This window comes from Hippocampus bargibanti, unplaced genomic scaffold (genome assembly GCF_051943395.1).
Source record: "Hippocampus bargibanti isolate YZ-2025 unplaced genomic scaffold, ASM5194339v1 Contig00241, whole genome shotgun sequence".
NCBI lineage: Eukaryota > Metazoa > Chordata > Actinopteri > Syngnathiformes > Syngnathidae > Hippocampus > Hippocampus bargibanti.
This window is the reverse complement of record NW_028296985.1, coordinates 4,139-18,296: the sequence shown is the minus strand read 5'-3', so window position 1 is coordinate 18,296 and position 14,158 is coordinate 4,139. Positions and strand designations below refer to the sequence as shown.

At 43.7% G+C, this 14,158-nt stretch overlaps 1 protein-coding gene, 1 non-coding gene and 1 pseudogene across 2 annotated transcripts; 1 reads left to right on the top strand and 2 right to left on the bottom strand.

The window, feature by feature from the left end:
• Window positions 1–1,211: 1,211 nt before the first annotated feature.
• Window positions 1,212–9,326, top strand: LOC148881315 (uncharacterized). The gene is made up of 3 exons (XM_088989373.1): window positions 1,212–1,711; window positions 5,328–5,447; window positions 6,482–9,326. The coding sequence occupies exons 1-3, from the start codon at window positions 1,585–1,587 to the stop codon at window positions 7,462–7,464; spliced, it is 1,230 nt and encodes a 409-aa protein (XP_088845499.1). The 5' UTR covers window positions 1,212–1,584; the 3' UTR covers window positions 7,465–9,326.
• A 262-nt stretch (window positions 9,327–9,588) lies between these two features.
• Window positions 9,589–9,695, bottom strand: LOC148881314 (U5 spliceosomal RNA; annotated as a pseudogene).
• A 772-nt stretch (window positions 9,696–10,467) lies between these two features.
• LOC148881313 (U5 spliceosomal RNA) lies at window positions 10,468–10,578 on the bottom strand. The gene has a single exon (XR_016113923.1). It is a non-coding gene; the product is annotated as a U5 spliceosomal RNA (small nuclear RNA).
• Window positions 10,579–14,158: the final 3,580 nt, after the last annotated feature.

Below are 14,158 nucleotides of genomic sequence, written 5' to 3'. Positions count from 1 at the left end.
CGACTCAAAGGTTGTCCTTGGCTACCTCAATAATGATGCAAGGCGGTTCCATGTGTTCGTAGCTAATCGAATCCAGCGGATCAAATCAAGCACAGAACCAAGTCAGTGGCGACATGTTGCTTCCGAAGAAAACCCAGCTGACCATGCATCTCGCGGGCTCACTGTCAGAGAGCTTATAGCGTCAAATTGGTTTACTGGGCCCAGTTTCCTATGGCAAAAGGAACTCCCCACAGAAGATAAAAATGGTGTTGAAGAAATTGACAGTGAAGATCCAGAACTTAAAAGAGCACATTGCAGCCACGTTACGTAGAGAGGGCTATACACAAAACAGTTCTATTGCTAGAAGCAGACTAGAGGATTCACTCCAGTTTTTGTTTGCTTTGTTGAAAAATATATATGCATTGTAAAGGGTTCAAGAATCACTGTGTGATTGGTGGGAGTGTAACTGCAGCTGATGCATTTGTTTATGACCGATGTCCCGTAGTTGACCTGCTGCTATTTCGGACAGAAAGCGGGCAAAGTGGTTTGTACAATTTTGTTGCATACGTTTTATTTCATTGATGTGGGGTCCAAATGTTTGTGTGTAAATAACCGATATTTTATACTTGTTTGTAGTTCTACGGTGGTGGTGCTGGTGATGGTGATGACGTTGGTGTAAAATCACATTAAAGAATAACCATCTGTACAAAGAACCGGAGTCCTTTGTTCGAAATGGAACTACAGCCAGTGTATGTTTGTATGTGAGTGACTTCTCTCGTACGACGATGAGCGCAGCGGCTGCTCTATGTGCTCCGGCAAATAAATATCCTACTTGTGCAATCTAAACAAGACCTTCTCGACTCTTTATTCTCCCAAATGCATCGCGAAAGCGCAGAAGATCTCAACACACGGAAGCGACAATGAATAAATAAAGTATCGAAGACGATTTTTAGAAAACACAAACATAAAGTTTCGCATAGAAATATTAAACACTTTTACAGAACAAGTCTAAATAAATGATATTTTTGTATTCGTGGCAACCAATGACAAGATACCCGCCAGTTACAATAATGTACTAATGTAGATTTGTCAGTTTTGATTGAGCGTTTATGTTGACTTTTTTCCTGTCTATTCTTCGTGCTATTCTTAGACCGTGTTCATTTTTTTTCTGGGTGAACGCGTCGTTGCCTGAATCATTTGTAAACATTATTTTAAATCCAAACCGCTGACGGCTTCGAAAGCTTTTATTTCGAAAGTGGTGAACGGCGTTTACTGTGGACAGTTTCCGGGATGGAGAATATTCACAATTGCCGAGACTGCGGTCCAAAACGCGGTCGCCCCCCGTTGACCAAGTTCTCCCGAATTTGTCGACGACGTGCTCAAAACGGGCGTTTTGAGCACTCGGAGCGCCCACACTATCTTACTCGGTTAGAACATCTTTCGTTGAAGCTTGTGTCCGACTAAAGTCGTCTCGATCTCCGTTGGACTTTCGAGGCTTTGCTTAGCTTAGCCGAGTTTGCTAGCAGCTAACAAAGAGGACCTCGTGCTCAACAGATCGCTCCGCAGAGATCATAAGCGAAACATTTTGGAACTGTCTTGTGAACAATGTGCGCAAGAAGGACACCGGAAGACGAGATGGACCTTTATGAAGAAAAAGAGGACCACAAGGGACAACGTCAGCTGCAGGACGCCATTTGGAGGATGCAGCCAAGAATTGGTCTTCACGGACAAGGTTGGCTCTTACTGCTCGTCTCGCTTGTTTTCAAGTTTTTTTGAACAGGCTTCGTGTATTGTTTTTTTAACCCTAACCCCGTGTAACATACAACGGCTGTAAGAAATCACAAGTACAATGGCACAAAGCTCTCGTCACATATTTATAGAATCAAAAGTCTCGAAACTTGTGCGACATCAGGACTTTTGTTTCTGACCAAACCGGTTCTGACATCAAGTGGCTCTTGTAATATGAACTAGTGGTGTGTCGTTCGCGAACGAACGGGCTCTTAGAGACTAACAAGGAGCCGGAAATGGGAGCCGACCTTTTTTATCCTCTATATTCCTCGCCCCCGGTCTTATTATTCAATTATGATATTTTTACTAGTTGGTATGATAGCATTATTCATATGAAATGACAATTAGTGACAGCTGCTCATCAGACCAGAGTAATCACAGGGAATGTGAAAGTTAGTGGATGCTCTCTGTGCGCCCATAAATCCCGCCATATAAATAAAAATATTTGATATACAGTAACGTCTCGTTATATCGATATTCTCGGGAGTCGGAGAAAATATTGATATAACCGGACTATCGATATATCCGATCCTGCGCCGAACTGCATTAAAAGTGGATCGATGAGAAGGTCTCTTCAGCCGTCATCTGTACTTTTTTTGAAGGTGTCGGACGTTTCGCCTCCTATCCAAGAGGCTTTGTCAGCGAACTAAAGTCTTACTGGTCGTATCGGCCCTATTTATCTATCCCTAATGTCCAGACATGGCGGCGCCGGACACAGCTATGATAGGTCCCTACTCTCAGGTTGGGGGGAGCAGTGGACCACTACCGGTGGCCCCACCGATTGTTCCTACATTCCTGACTAACGACTGGCCTATTACCCCCACTCCCCCCGGTATCACCTCATCAGCATAACGACCCTCATCAGCATTGCGAAAGTTGCCTAACCTGTTTTGCCTAAGCAGGCTATTGTATGAACGATCCAAATTGAACCTCGCCCCACCAAACCGGTTTAATGAAGGATTTAGTGAGCCGATCCAAAAGAAGTTGGGAATTCCGGCTCTTTTCAGAGAGCCGGAATTCATCACTAATATGAAAAACTCATATGTATTTGTTCGACTTGCGATGCCTGACTGACCAAACGGAGCATTCCCTGCTGTGAGTCAGTCGCTTTCTGTATTTCTCTCTCTCTCTCTGTCACTCTTTCTCTCTCTCCCTGTTTTGTGTGTGTTTGTGTGGTGAGGAGTAGCATAGACAGAGATGCACACATATGAGGCAGAGATTCTCCCACAAGACCAACCTGATGAAGCACAAGTGAACGCCCACAGTAGAAATGTAGCGCTGGACATTGCTGCAGCAGTCTTAGCGTTATTACAGTCACCAAAGTATCCATTTACTTTAATGATGGCTAATATTCACAGGGGAATAATGACGCACAGCCGTGTCTGTCTTCGGTCTTGGAACTCACTAATGGGCCGTTTATTCTTCGCATGCTCAGAAAAAGCATTACAACATCCTGGTCTCACAGGTTCACTTGTCCGCAGGCAACATCACTGTGCGAACAACCTCAACATGACTTTGCCACTCATACCATCAAACACACTCAATACTCCCACTCAAAGACATGTTTACAACTCTGTAGTAAACAAATATCAAAATGAGAAATACCTCGTTGGAAAAATAAAACATTTTACATATTGGCAATATTCTGTTAACTTCAAAGTATTCACATTTTCCAGTTCACATTACTCTCCAAACAAATATCCCCTGAACCTTTCAAGCTAACCTTTTGTCACTGCTTTGGAAGAACATCAGCTACCATGTTTGATCTAGGTGTCTCTTTATAGTCAATTCCTTCCACTTGACCATATCCTTTTGCAACATATCTGGCTTTACAAGTCTCAGATCCATCTGGGTTCTCTTTCACTGTGTACATCCAGCGACCTCCCACTACTACGTGAAGTCAGAGTGAAAGTCTCATTTTCTGTCAAAGATTTCATCTCCTCTTTCATTGCAGTAGCCCACATTTTTGAGTTTTCAGACTCCATAGCCTCTTTAAATGTCTTCGGTATGCCATAAATCACCCTGTAGAAATACTCAATATTTTCGTTTTTGTCATCATCACACTCAATTTTACATTGGTACTCCTTTAAATATTCTGGAGTCTTTGTCTTATAGGACACCTCCTTTCTTGTTCTGTCTGAACACTGGCCGCCTGAGTCAGATCTGTCTCTACTGTTTCTTCAGCACTCGGCTATTTTCTTTCCTCAAGCTGTCCCTGACTCTGCTTGATTACCTTTCGTGGTGTTTTTCTGTAACTCTGAATGTCGTCCCACATGTCACAACCTGTTTGAGTCTGATTATCTGTGCTGTTTTTTTTGTGATAAACGTCACCAGTCTATGTTTCAGGACTTTTATAATAATAATACATTTCATTTATAAGCACCTTTCAAAACTCTCAACACTTTACAGTCACAGGATATTTTTCTTGTCTCAGGATAGTACACATGATAGGCTGGACTATATTTATCACAACCTACGAAAATTCCCTTCTCTCAGCAGGCAACATCACTGTGCGAACAACCTAAACATGACTTTGCCACTCATACCATTAAACACACTCAACAAGAGAATAAGAATAATACATTTAATTTCCAGCTTGTGCGACATCAGGACTTTTGTTTATGACCAAACCGATTCTGACACAAAGTGGCTCTTGTAATGATATGAACAACTCGTATTTGCTTGTTCGACTAGCGACTAGCTGACTAGAGACCAATCGGAGCATTTGCTGCTGTAAGTCAGTCTCACTTTTTTCTCTCTCTCTCTCTCTCTCTCTCTCTCTCTCTCTCTCTCTCTCTCTTCTCTCTCTCTCTCTCTCTCTCTCTCTCTCTCTCTCTCTCTCTCTCTCTCTCTCTCTCTCTCTCTCTCTCTCTCTCTCTCTCTGTCTTTCCCCGTTTGTGTGTGTGTGTGTGTGTCGTGAGGAGTAGCATCGACAGAGATGCACACATTAGGAGCAGAGTTTCTCCCGCACTATCAACCTGATGAAGCACAAGTGAACGCACGCAGTAAAGAATAAGAATAATCATACTTTAATTTCCCATCGCCTTTCAGAATCCCTTTGGTTGCACCATGTGCACCAAAAAAAATTGCCCAAAAGACACATGAGAACTCACACACGCAAAAAAAACTTTTGCATGTTCACCATAGGCTTGTTTGAACAGTTCCAGACATACAAGAACGAAAAAAAGCTTTACATGCTTTATGTTCGGCAAAATGTTCTAATTAAAAAAGTTCTTGCAAACTAGACACATACGGGTGTGAAGCCCTTCGGCTAAGAACGCACATGTGCTAAAAGCTGTGTCTGTGAGTGTGTGTGTGTGGCTGGGGGAAGGAAGTGTGCGCGCTGAGACAAAGAGACAAATAGAAAGAGATTGTGTTTGCACGGAAAAAGCAGCATTTCTGGAAAAAGCAGCACTTTTTCTCCGCCGACGTCAGTCTTTTGAAATCCACCACAAACGTGATGCTGTTCATGTCACATTTTGAGTGGTAATCTGAACTCATTTATCTCTGAGTAACGTTCATCATAATTGCATGTGTGTCTGTCATTTTGTGTCATGCAGACATCAGCGAAGATGCTTGTCCTGCGCGACTGAAGAAGGAAGAAGAGGAACCCTGCGACATTAAAAGAGAGGAGCCCGAGCACCCTTGCACCAAAAATGATGACAACAGAACCGATACTGGTGAGAAACTCATCCGAGTAGGCTTTATCAGGCTGATTTTAATGTATTTACATTCTTTATTTTCCCCGTGAGAACATTGACATTATTTTTTTTTAAACTTTAAGTTATGTCTGTGTAAGCTCTCAGTCGTACGGGAGTGGTCCATCGATGAAAAGGTTTCTTCAGCCGTCATCTGTACTTTTTGAAGGTGTCGGACGTTTCGCTTCTTATCCAAGATGCTTCTTCAGCTAACTAAAGTCTTACTGGTAGTATCGGGCCTCTATATATGTCCCTAATGTCCAGACATGGCGGCGCCGGACACTGCTATGATAGGTCCCTACTCTCAGGATGGGGGGAGCAGAGGACCACTCCCTGTGGCCCCACCGATTGTTCCGACATTCCTGACTAACGACTGGCCTGATTGCCCCACTACCTCCGGTATCACATCATCAGCATTACTAAGGTTGCCTAAGCAGGCTATTGTATGAACGATCCAAATTGAACCTCACCCCACCAGACCGGTTTAATGAAGGATTTAGTTGTTTTATGAGAATCGCTTCTTTTACTCCCCTTTCAAACCATCTATGTTCTTTCGCTAAGATTTTCACCTCATTGTCGTCAAATGAGCTAGCTTTTAGGTGCATATATACTGCCGATTGAGGCCCACTAGTATTATCCCTGCGATGTTGATAAAGTCTTTTTGACAATTTGTTTAGTTAAGGACGAAAAAAAAGATTTACATGCCTCATCTTCGGCAAAATGTTCTAATTCAAAAAGTTGGTGCTAAAAGCTGTGTATTTGAGTGTGTAAGTGTGTGGCTGGGGGAAGGAAGTGTGCGCGCTGAGACAGATAGAGACAAATAGAAAGAGATTGTGTTTGCACGGAAAAAGCAGCATTTCTGGAAAAAAGCAGCACTTTTTCTCCGCCGACGTCAGTCTTTTGAAATCCACCACAAATGTGATGCTGTTCATGTCACATTTTGAGTGGTAATCTAAACTCATTTATCTCTAAGTAACTTTCATGTTCATGTGTGTCTGTCTTTTTGTGTCGTGCAGACGTCAGGGAAGATACTTGTCCCGCGCGGCTGAAGGAGGAAGAAGAGGAAGCCTGCGGCATTAAAAGAGAGGAGCCCGAGCACCCTTGCACCAAAAATGAGGACAACAGATCATCAAATGATGATGGTCAAGATGAAGAGTCTGACGGTGATCTGACATGTCGCACTGGCAACAAGTCCTGCAAATCTTCTCTGTGTGGCAAAATGTTTACTGATCAGAGTCATTTGAAAAAGCATGCGAAAACCCACACTGGTGAGAAACATTTTTTTTGTTCAGTTTGTGGCAAAGGATTCACTCAGAAGCACTCTTTGATGATCCACACAAGAATCCACACTGGTGAGAAACCTTTTTCCTGTTCAGTGTGTGGCAAAGCCTTCTCTGAGAAGGGAAGCTTAAGTAAACACACAAGAATCCACACTGGTGAGAAACCTTTTTCCTGTTCAGTGTGTGGCAAAGCATTCTCTGAGAAGGGAAGCTTAAGTAAACACGCAATAATCCACACTGGTGAGAAACCTTTTTCCTGTTCTATTTGTGGCAAAGCATTCTCTGAGAAGGGCCATTTAATTAGCCACACAAGAACCCACAATGGTGATAAACCTTTTTCCTGTTCATTTTGTAGCAAAGGATTCTCTAAGAAGGACCATTTAATTCGCCACACAAGAATCCACAGTGGTGAGAAACCTTTTTCCTGTTCAGTTTGTGGCCAAGGATTCTCTCAGAAGGGAACCTTAAGTAAACACACAAGAATCCACACTGGTGAGAAACCTTTTTCCTGCTCAGTGTGTGGCAAAGGATTCTCTCGGAAAGGCCATTTAATTCGCCACACAAGAATCCACAGTGGTGAGAAACCTTTTTCCTGCTCAGTGTGTGGCAAAGGATTCTCTCGGAAAGGCCATTTAATTCGCCACACCAGAACCCACAGTGGTTCGGCAGGAAACAATCCTCTGCAGGAAACAATCCTCAATCCTCACCTGCACCGTTGAACATTCAGGGTTTGGGCATTGAGAGGGTGACCTCCTACAAGTACATGGGTGTTACTCTGAACAATAAACTGGACTGGACTACAAACACTGATGGTAACTGAGGTCTTTTCGAGTTCAGGGATCACTCCTAAAGACTTTCTATGACTCTGTGGCGGCTTCAGCCATCCACTATGGAATTGTCTGCTGGTCAGGCAGCATCACCACCCGGGACAGGAAAAGACTGGAGAACCTTGTCAAGAGGGCCAGTTCTGTCCTGGGCTGCTCGCTGGATTCTCTGGAGGAGGTGGGCAACAGACGGACGCTGGCTAAACTAAAAGCTATGATTGACAGCCCCTACCATCCCCTCCTGCCCACCCTGACAGCACTGGGTAGCTCGTTCAGCCAGAGACTGTTACACCCGCGCTGCAAGAAGGAGCGGTACCACCGCTCGTTCCTATCGACTGCTGTCACGCTTTGCAATTCTCAATGATCACACGTGAAAAAAAAAAGAATAAACTGGACACTTCTAAATAAGGGTTGATGCAATATATCAATCTGCCTTTCTTGGTGCTTGCACCATGTACAGTTTTTTTATGAAGCGGTTTTGTACATTTACATTTGTACAGTATACAGTTGACATTTTTATTTTGTTATGCTTAGAAAACCTTATTTTCTATCCTTAACCCCTCCATCCCACCCCCTTTCAAATTGCTGCTGTGGACTGCAAATTTCCCCATTGTGTGACGAATAAAGGTTTTCTGATTCTGAGAAAGCATTTTCCTGTTCAGTTTGCGGCAAAGGATTCTCTAAGAAGGCCAATTTAATTCACCACACAAGAATCCACAGTGGTGAGAAACCTTTTTCCTGCTCAGTTTGTGGCAAAGGATTCTCTCAGAAGGGGAAAAGATTTTTAAGGAAGCATCACTTAAGTGCACGTGAGAATCCACACCGGTGAGAAAGCTTTTGCATGCCCAGTTTTTTTGCAAATGATTCTCGAAGAAGGGCATTTCAATTAGCCACACAATCATCCGCACTGCTGAGAAATATTTTGCCTGCCCAGTGGCAAGCAATTCTCCCAGAAGGGCCAATTACTGTAATTAACCACACAAGAATCCACACTGATGTGAAACCATTTTCCTTCTCTGCTTCTCTGCTTGTGGCCAAAGATTTCTGTGAAGGGACTCCTAAAAAGACACTCAAGAACCGATACTGGTGAGAAACTCATCCGAGCAGGCTTTATCAGGCTGATTGTAATGTATTTACATTCTTTATTTTCCCCTGGGCAACATTGAAATTGTTTTTTTTTACTTTTAGTTATGGTTATAAAATGTAGTTTTTTTCTCACTCATTTTCAAGGTTTCCCCCCTGTCCCATCGTTGAGCGTACAGCACCCTTGCCTGTGCTGTGAAATGTGTTCAATTTTCTATTATTAAATAAATTTCGCACGAAAAAAAGACCATATAGAAATGGGTGAAAAAAATGATGGTGACTTCCGATTTACGACCGACTCGAGTGACAACCACCTGTACTTATGACCACAATCGCCAGACCTTTTTTTATTATACGGCTGCCACCGCTACAGCCAGCCTGCAACGAGACAGAGGTCCATGCAGGATGATTTATTTAGCGACAACACAAAGCGCTGGTCCCAAAAAGAGGACTAGGGGAATAATCAAAAATAAACAATACCAAAAAACGATGAGTGGGCAGGGGCGGTCAAAGGGAAAGCCGTCAATGGCGAAAAGCAACTTGCACACGGTAGTGCAGAAAAGGTACAATTCTGAAAGGATTACGGGATGTGTCAAAGTCAGCTTTATTGTCAAATATTCTAATATGCATGACATACAGCACAGATGAAATTGCTGTCCTCTCGGACCCAGCATGCAAGGCACTTATAATGACTTTAACAAGCATAATAAACATGAAAAGACCAATTTGCCGGGAGAGGGGAGCCGCTGTGTGTGCACGCGTCGCCATCATGGGAAAAACAAATTATATATATATATATATATAAAACTGCATTTTTCCTTGTTCAAGTCAGATCCACTTGGCATTATGGAACGCTAATCTGTTGGCCTCGGACGGTTATGTTTGTGAAAAATAAACCATTAAAAACGCTGCTTGTTCATCTTGACAAAGTGAGTAAGCCCCGCTTTCGCAGAGCAGCAAAAAATTCGTAGACTCTTGTTCCTCCCCACGGAAATCTTTAGTAAAAGGCGAAAGATTTATACGATCTGAGCAGAAACAAGAGTGAACTGCCTTTCGACTCTTTAGACGAGCGACGCCATTGTCAGCCACACCATTTTACATGACAGTCTTTCACTTTCGCGTGTCATATTCAGCTCTATCTATACTGTACTGTATACTTCCGATAAATACCGTACTCTCGACGAACCAAATTAGTGTGAACAAACAATAACGTAATGAGGTGTCGTTTATAGCTCACTCGGAAACTTTATTTGGCACAAAGGATTGTGGGTAAATCAGAGAAACGCGAAACTATTTGGCACAAAGGACTGTGGGTAAATCAGAGAAAACGTGAAACTATTTGACACGAAGGATTGTAGGTAAATCAGAGAAATCAGTCAGTTGATTCTTAAATGACGTAAATTAAGACATTTCGTACTTTAAAACAGTGATTTTCAACCACAGTGCCGCGGCCGTGAGAGATCGTCAGCTGTGCCTTGAGAAACTATTCAATGCCCCTTTTACAAACATGTGTTCATCATTTTCTGCCAATATTATGTCATTGTCCTGTATTCGTGCTGAAAAGACTGGGAGGGTAATTTAATATTCGTCCATGTGGCAACACGTCACTGATTGCCTCTTTCCAGCGAAATGGTTCGTGGTGTGCCTCAAAAAAAACAATGTAAAAAAACGCGTCCTGGTTCAAAAAAGGTTAAAAAACACTGCTTTAAAATATATGAGACAATCAGGTATTATACTAGGCTGAAACGTTAGTCGCGCTCGCCATATTGGTAAATAACTAAATGAGGAATTTCTACATTTAAACAGAATGAGATATCTCCGCTTGCGCAGAGCATCAAAAATTGAAAATACTCTTGCAGTTGCTCCGCACGGAAATCTTTAATAAAAGGGAAAAGATGTATGCGATCTGAGCAGAAACCAGAGTGGATTGCCTCATTTCACTCGAAGCGAGCTACGCCATTATCAGCCACACCATTTTACATGACGGTCTTTCGCTTTCGGCTATATCTTGATCTATGTCTGTATTTTACTGACCTACCAAGTCAGTATGAAAAACAGTAAAGCATTTATGTGTTGTTTACATCATATCAGGAAACGTTGTTTTGGTCGGGCGTGGCCTACGTTCGCGACACTTCATTTCATTGTCGTTCTGCAATTTCATTTCATTTCAACAAGTCACTGTCACCTCACCAGTGACATGATTACGACGAAAGTCCATCGCAATGTCTTGTGCTCCAAATGTTTGCTTGTGCTTCAAGTGTTTGCTTTGCACGAGGTGATTGTTAGACGCGAGTGTGCCATTTTATTCGCCCCGCCCGCCTTCTTTTGTCACGTTTTATTCCACGTCCGTGGAATCATCGGACTCCGTCAGACATCGGACAGAGCCTTTTGTTGTTATAAAATCTCTGCCAGCACCTACGGGACTCGAAGTGAATGCAGATGACATCGAGGAGCTTGTTGCTGACCATAATGAGGTCATCAACACAGAGAATTTGATTTGCCTTCAAGAGGACAAGCAGAAGCAGGCCATTCAACAGTTGATGTGCAGGCTTTTATTGAGCAGTTCCATTCAGAAAAGGCTATAAGAATCATCAACATGATGAATGATAATGTGATGCCTCAGTTTCGTAAGACCTTACAAGTCAGAAAGCAACAGGTGTCAATTAAGAGCCATCAATGACCATCACAAATGTAAATAAAGTGACTTTATTATACAGTGCAGTGTATTTCTTTCATTACAATACAATAGCACGTTTATTATACATAGGATAAGGTAGGTTGTGTGTAGTTTTAAGGCTTATTTAGTTGAAAAGTATATTTTATGGAAACCCGGGAACGGATTATTCCCATTTTAATGGTTTCCTATGGGAATTGTTTTTTTGAGATACACACTTTTTGCCTTACACACTCTGTCTGGGAATCAATTAAGTTCGTAAGTGGAGGTCTCACTGTATATATATATATATATATATATATATATATATATATATATATATATATACACACACACACAGTGGTACCTGGTATTCCAGATATTCTTGCTTCGGCGTTCGAACATCAATCGGTGTTCGAATGCCAATACGACGCGTGAGTGCATACGCGAGGGTGGGGAGCTGAGCAGCGCACGGGTGTATCGCTCTCTCCGTGACCAACTGTTGTCGCTAGCGGACGTGCTGCGTTTTGCTCGAGCGTTTAATATAAGTGTACAAAGAGTTTTAGCCCCTAATCATGCTTCCAAAGAAAGTAAGTGCTGCTTAAAGTGACAAAAGAAAAGTAGTGCGTACAACTATTGCATTTAAGAAAGAAATAATCGCAAAATATGAAGGAGGTGTGCGAGTGTCTGATCTGGCAAGGGAATACAGCATGGCGAAATCTACGATCAGTCCGATATTAAAGAATAAGGAGGCTGTGAAATATAGTGATGTGGCTGTGGGAGTGAGAGCAAATGTCATTGGATAGATATTTGAAGAGAAAAGAACATCCTGTAGCCGAGTCATCCGTAGCTGTCACGTTCCGAGCGAGAGTGACGGCAGCTGACTCGTCGGAATGTAGTGGAATGTTTGGGATCCCAAAGCAGACACGTACTACCCAAGCAGGATGTTTATTCACAAATAAAAGAAAACACAGCGAGTAAGAAGCCAGGGGGTGATCCGACCCGCTTACTACGCGCATCGAAGGTACGGTGGGGAGTTGAGTCAATCATCCGGCATTGGCGAGGTGATCGCGAACCGTATAAATGTCCCATGTCCGTGATTAGAGAATGACAGCGGGTGGCGAACGGCCGGGAGAGGCAGCCCCCCCCCCCCCCCGCATTGTCAACTCGCAAGTGACAGGAGCAAAGAGGTGGTTTCGGTGTTCGAAAAAAAATAAATCGCTTTTCGAACAGGGTCCTGGAACGAACTATGGTCGCGAACCGCGGTACCACTATATATATATCTCATCTCATCTCATTTTCCGTACCGCTTATTCCTCATTAGGGTCGCGGGGGTTGCTGGAGCCTATCTCAGCTGTCTTCGGGCACGAGGCGGGGGACACCCTGAATTGGTTGCCAGCCAATCGCAGGGCACACAAAGACATACAACAGTCACTCTCACACTCACACCTATGGACAATTTGGAGTGGTCAATCTGCCTGCCATGCATGTTTTTGGAGTGTGGGAGGAAACCGGAGGACCCGGAGAAAACCCACGCGGGTCCGGGGAGAGCATGCAAACTCCACACAGGGAGGCTGGACCGGGACGCGAACCGGCGACCTCTGCACTGTGGAGCCGGTGTGCTAACCACTCGACTACCGGGCCGCCCCCTATATATATATATATATATATATATATATATATATATATATATATATATATATATATATATATATATATATATATATATAAATCCTCGTCTCACCCATCATGGGTGGTGTCTGTTCCCCATTTTTTTTTAGGCCAGGAAGCTTGAGGGTTCTGCGCAGTATCCGTGCTGTTCCCAGCACTGCGCTTTTCTGGACCGAGATATCCAATGTTGTTCCCGGGATCTGTTGCAACCACTCGTCGAGTTTGGGGGTCACTGCCCCGAGTGCTCCGACCACCACAGGCACGACTGTCACCTTTACCTTCCAGGCTCTCTCCAGCTCCTCTCTGAGCCCTTGGCATTTCTCGATTTTCTCATGTTCCTTCTTTCTGATGTTTCCATCATTCGGGACCGCTACATCCACGACAACGGCTTTCCTTTCCCCTTTATCTATGACCACGATATCTGGTTGGTTGGCCATTACCATCTTGTCAGTCTGTATCTGGAAGTCCCACGGGATCTTTGCTCTGTCATTCTCTACTACCTTGGGAGGTGTTTCCCATTTTGACCTAGGGGTTTCCAGTCCATACTCCGCACAGATGTTTCGGTAGACTATGCCAGCCACCTGGTTATGACGCTCCATGTAGGCTTTCCCTGCCAGCATCTTACACCCTGCAGTTATGTGTTGGATTGTCTCAGGTGCCTCTTTGCACAACCTACACCTTGGGTCTTGTCTGGTGTGGTATATCCCTGCCTCTATGGCTCTGGTGTTCAGGGCCTGCTCTTGGGCAGCCAGGATGAGTGCCTCTGTGCTGTCCTTTAGGCCAGCCCTCTCTAGCCACTGATAGGACTTCTTGAGATCAGCCACTTCTGCTATGGTTCGGTGGTACATCCCGTGTAGGGGCTTTTCCTCCCATGATTGTCCCTCTTCCAGCACCTCATCCTCTGTTCCCCATTGTCTGAGACATTCTCTGAGTACATCATCCGTTGGAGCCTTCTCTTTGATGTATTCATGGAGCTTGGATGTTTCATCCTGGACAGTGGCTCTCACACTCACTAGTCCCCGGCCTCAATGTGTATTTAGTTTTATCGGCGAGCCATATGCAATCATCAAAAGAGCCATATATGGCTCGCGAGCCATAGGTTCCGGACCCCTGGTCTATGGCCATGAAAGGAGCATGGCCAGGCATCACTAGTCGATCAAGCAAATACGATTTGCTCATATC